Source organism: Monopterus albus, unplaced genomic scaffold (genome assembly GCF_001952655.1).
Source record: "Monopterus albus unplaced genomic scaffold, M_albus_1.0 scaffold78.1, whole genome shotgun sequence".
Classification (NCBI taxonomy): Eukaryota; Metazoa; Chordata; class Actinopteri; order Synbranchiformes; family Synbranchidae; genus Monopterus; species Monopterus albus.
In genome coordinates, this window is record NW_018127958.1 from 974,823 (window position 1) to 977,621 (window position 2,799).

A 2,799-nucleotide genomic window follows, 5' to 3' on the forward strand; every position below is an offset into this window, starting at 1 on the left:
TGTTTTTAATGGATATTGTCATTTTTTTTTTTTTTTGTTTTTTTTTATAACTTGCAGTGAGATTCAGACACTGAAGAGGAGTGTTTCTATACTGCCTCCAGCCACTCTGGACCAAGACTCCCAGAATACCTCTAATCCCCCCTCCTCATCCACCACTACCACTTCTAATAACCCTCTCTCTGTGGTATGTGGTCAGTTTAAATATGTAAAGCCTCAACTGTTCATTTATGCCAGAGGTAATTGTATTAGTGTCCTCCAATAGAAGAGGTGAAAAAGTGTTCAAAACATTGAAAAGATTACACTGTGTTCGCACATTCTTATGGACTTTGACAGAAGCTCAAACACTTGACCCATCGAGTCTAACATTACTTACTGTTACTCTCAGCCTCCAGCAGATAATGGCCAGTATCTGGACATTCGAGGGGGTTCAGAACTTGAAACTGAGCTAGGCCCCCCCTCTGCTGAGAAGGCGTCACAGTCCCACCCACAGTCCCATAGCAAGCTTAAAAATCGGCCTCTTGTCCAGTTTGATCAACCGAACAGGTAAGTGGAAATTCAGGCATGCAAGCAACTTGCAAAACAGAGCAAATATGTAAATGCTGAAATACATATATGCTATGTAAACATCCTCAAAAAAATCTATTTTTGCGCTTCCTGCATGGAAGGATACAGTGGGTACGGAAAGTATTCAGACCCCCTTAAATTTTTCACTCTTTGTTATATTGCAGCCATATGCTAAAATCATTTAAGTTCATTTTTTTCCTCATTAATGTACACACAGCACCCCATATTGACAGAAAAACACAGAATTTTTGACATTTTTGCAGATTTATTAAAAAAGAAAAACTGAAATATCACATGGTCATAAGTATTCAGACCCTTTGCTCAGTATTTAGTAGAAGCACCCCTTTGAGCTAATACAGCCATGAGTCTTTTTGGGAATGATGCAACAAGTTTTTCACACCTGCATTTGGGGATACTCTGCCATTCCTCCTTGCAGATCCTCTCCAGTGCTGTCAGGTTGGATGGTAAACGTTGGTCGTCATGTTTAACATGTCATTTTGCTTCAGTGGCATTTTGGTCTGTTTCACCCAGATAGATGAGTCGGTGTGAAAATGTGGGAAAGATGGTCAAAAATGTGATTTAATGTGCTTCTCTTAAAAGCAGTTGTAGGTTTGGTGGTTGAATAAAAATGGGAAGGAGAAAGCTGTGTGACCACACAAAGCAGTTTTGAGTTTTGAGATTCAGTAAATTTGCCACTTCCCCTTTTTTTAACTGTCTTCTTTTTTATGTGGTGTCAAATCTGTGAAAAAGAAAACATTTGTTTGTACATGATGCTGAAAAAATGACAGTACTTGTGTAAGTGATGTTGTATTTGTCTGTGCATTTATGTTGTTATGGGCTATAAATTAGGTTCTATTAATTAATTTTTACAGATGTTGCTGTTAAAGTTCTTGAAAGAAAATGTAAAATTACTGGTTTCTGGAGGCAAACCACAGCCACACTGTTTAACTTAATGTAGTTACTCAAGTTGGCCACTAGATGGAGGTAGCCTACAGTTCCACAGAGTCCCTACTGAGAATCGAACTTGAGTTTTGGTCATGAATTGTTTAACACTTCTTACTCTTATCATATAGCAGCTTGTGAAACGTGTACACATTAAAGTAGTCTAGGGAGGACTTAAAACATTTCCCTCAAACTCACCACATAGTTCACAAGAAAGAGGTAGTAATGACATACAGAAGCCACTGTTTTGATATTGCATCGTCTTCAGTGTCTTAGGAAATTAACAGTCAGTTAAGGGAATTGGCGTGTATCCAAGGTCTCATACCTAATCATAGGGCCAGAAGTCCTGTTTATGGGTACATCCCACATTACCTTATTTGGTCATTTCTTGCTCCATGCTCGAACCAGCAGCTTTGTGGTGAGTTTTCGGACTATGTTTTGAAGAGGATCTTTAGCACCACTGGACTTTTTTCACAGTGTGCTACTATTTAATGTACTCACAGTCTTCGCACCTGTTGCCAGTCATTAACAGAACAAAGGCAAAACAGTGCTTGTATATTTTACTGCTGTCCCACCTGTGCTTTTCTATGTTCAGTGTTCATCTGCTCAATAGAGTACCGTGTTTTCTATACACACTAATATATTCTTTTTTTTTTTTTTTTTTTTGACAAATTCATGTACAGTTCCAAAAATTGAGTAGCAAAACACAATGAGTCATCAGCTGTTGTTGACCAGGCACCAGCACATCTATAATGTCTTGTGGCCAAACTCCATCTAACTATAGATGTTTTATCCCACTGACATATACTTCAAGTTTCATGGGAGAGTGGCTGAGCTCTCTGGCTGGGTTGCCCCATCCCATCCTCAATCATTCAGTGGTCAGGGAAATCTCCAAAGTTTTTGTGAAGTACAGATTAAGTGATACAGACTGTAGTGACTGATTTTGGTCCCTTGTTGTTTGTGTTCTCTCAGGAAGTTATCCCCGGCCTTCCAGCAAGCCCTGCTGTCCTTCTGCAGAATGTGTTCTGACAGCCGCCTGGGAGCAGAGGTCAGGATACACTTTTTTTCTGTAAATTTAGAAACAATACATTTATGACAACATCCACTCCACTTGAGCCACCCTTTTCCGACTGAGAACCATGGCCTCGGATTTGGAGGTGCTGATTCTCATCCCAGCCGCTTCACACTCGGCTGCAAACCGCCCCAGTGCACGCTGGAGGTCCTGGTTTGATGGGGCCAACAGGACAACGTCGTCTGCAAAAAGCAGAGACGAGATCCTGTGGTCCCCAAACC

The 2,799-nt window shown here is 40.5% G+C and overlaps 1 protein-coding gene across 2 annotated transcripts in view; it reads left to right on the forward strand.

Moving 5' to 3' along the window:
• Window positions 1–2,799, forward strand: part of relch (RAB11 binding and LisH domain, coiled-coil and HEAT repeat containing) — a 34,617-nt gene that overhangs the window by 10,597 nt on the left and 21,221 nt on the right. For both annotated transcript variants that reach the window (XM_020606453.1, XM_020606454.1), the window contains exons 8-10: window positions 58–184; window positions 386–543; window positions 2,479–2,554. In XM_020606453.1, the coding sequence (XP_020462109.1) occupies window positions 58–184; window positions 386–543; window positions 2,479–2,554 (361 nt within the window). The remainder of the gene's footprint in view (window positions 1–57; window positions 185–385; window positions 544–2,478; window positions 2,555–2,799) is intronic.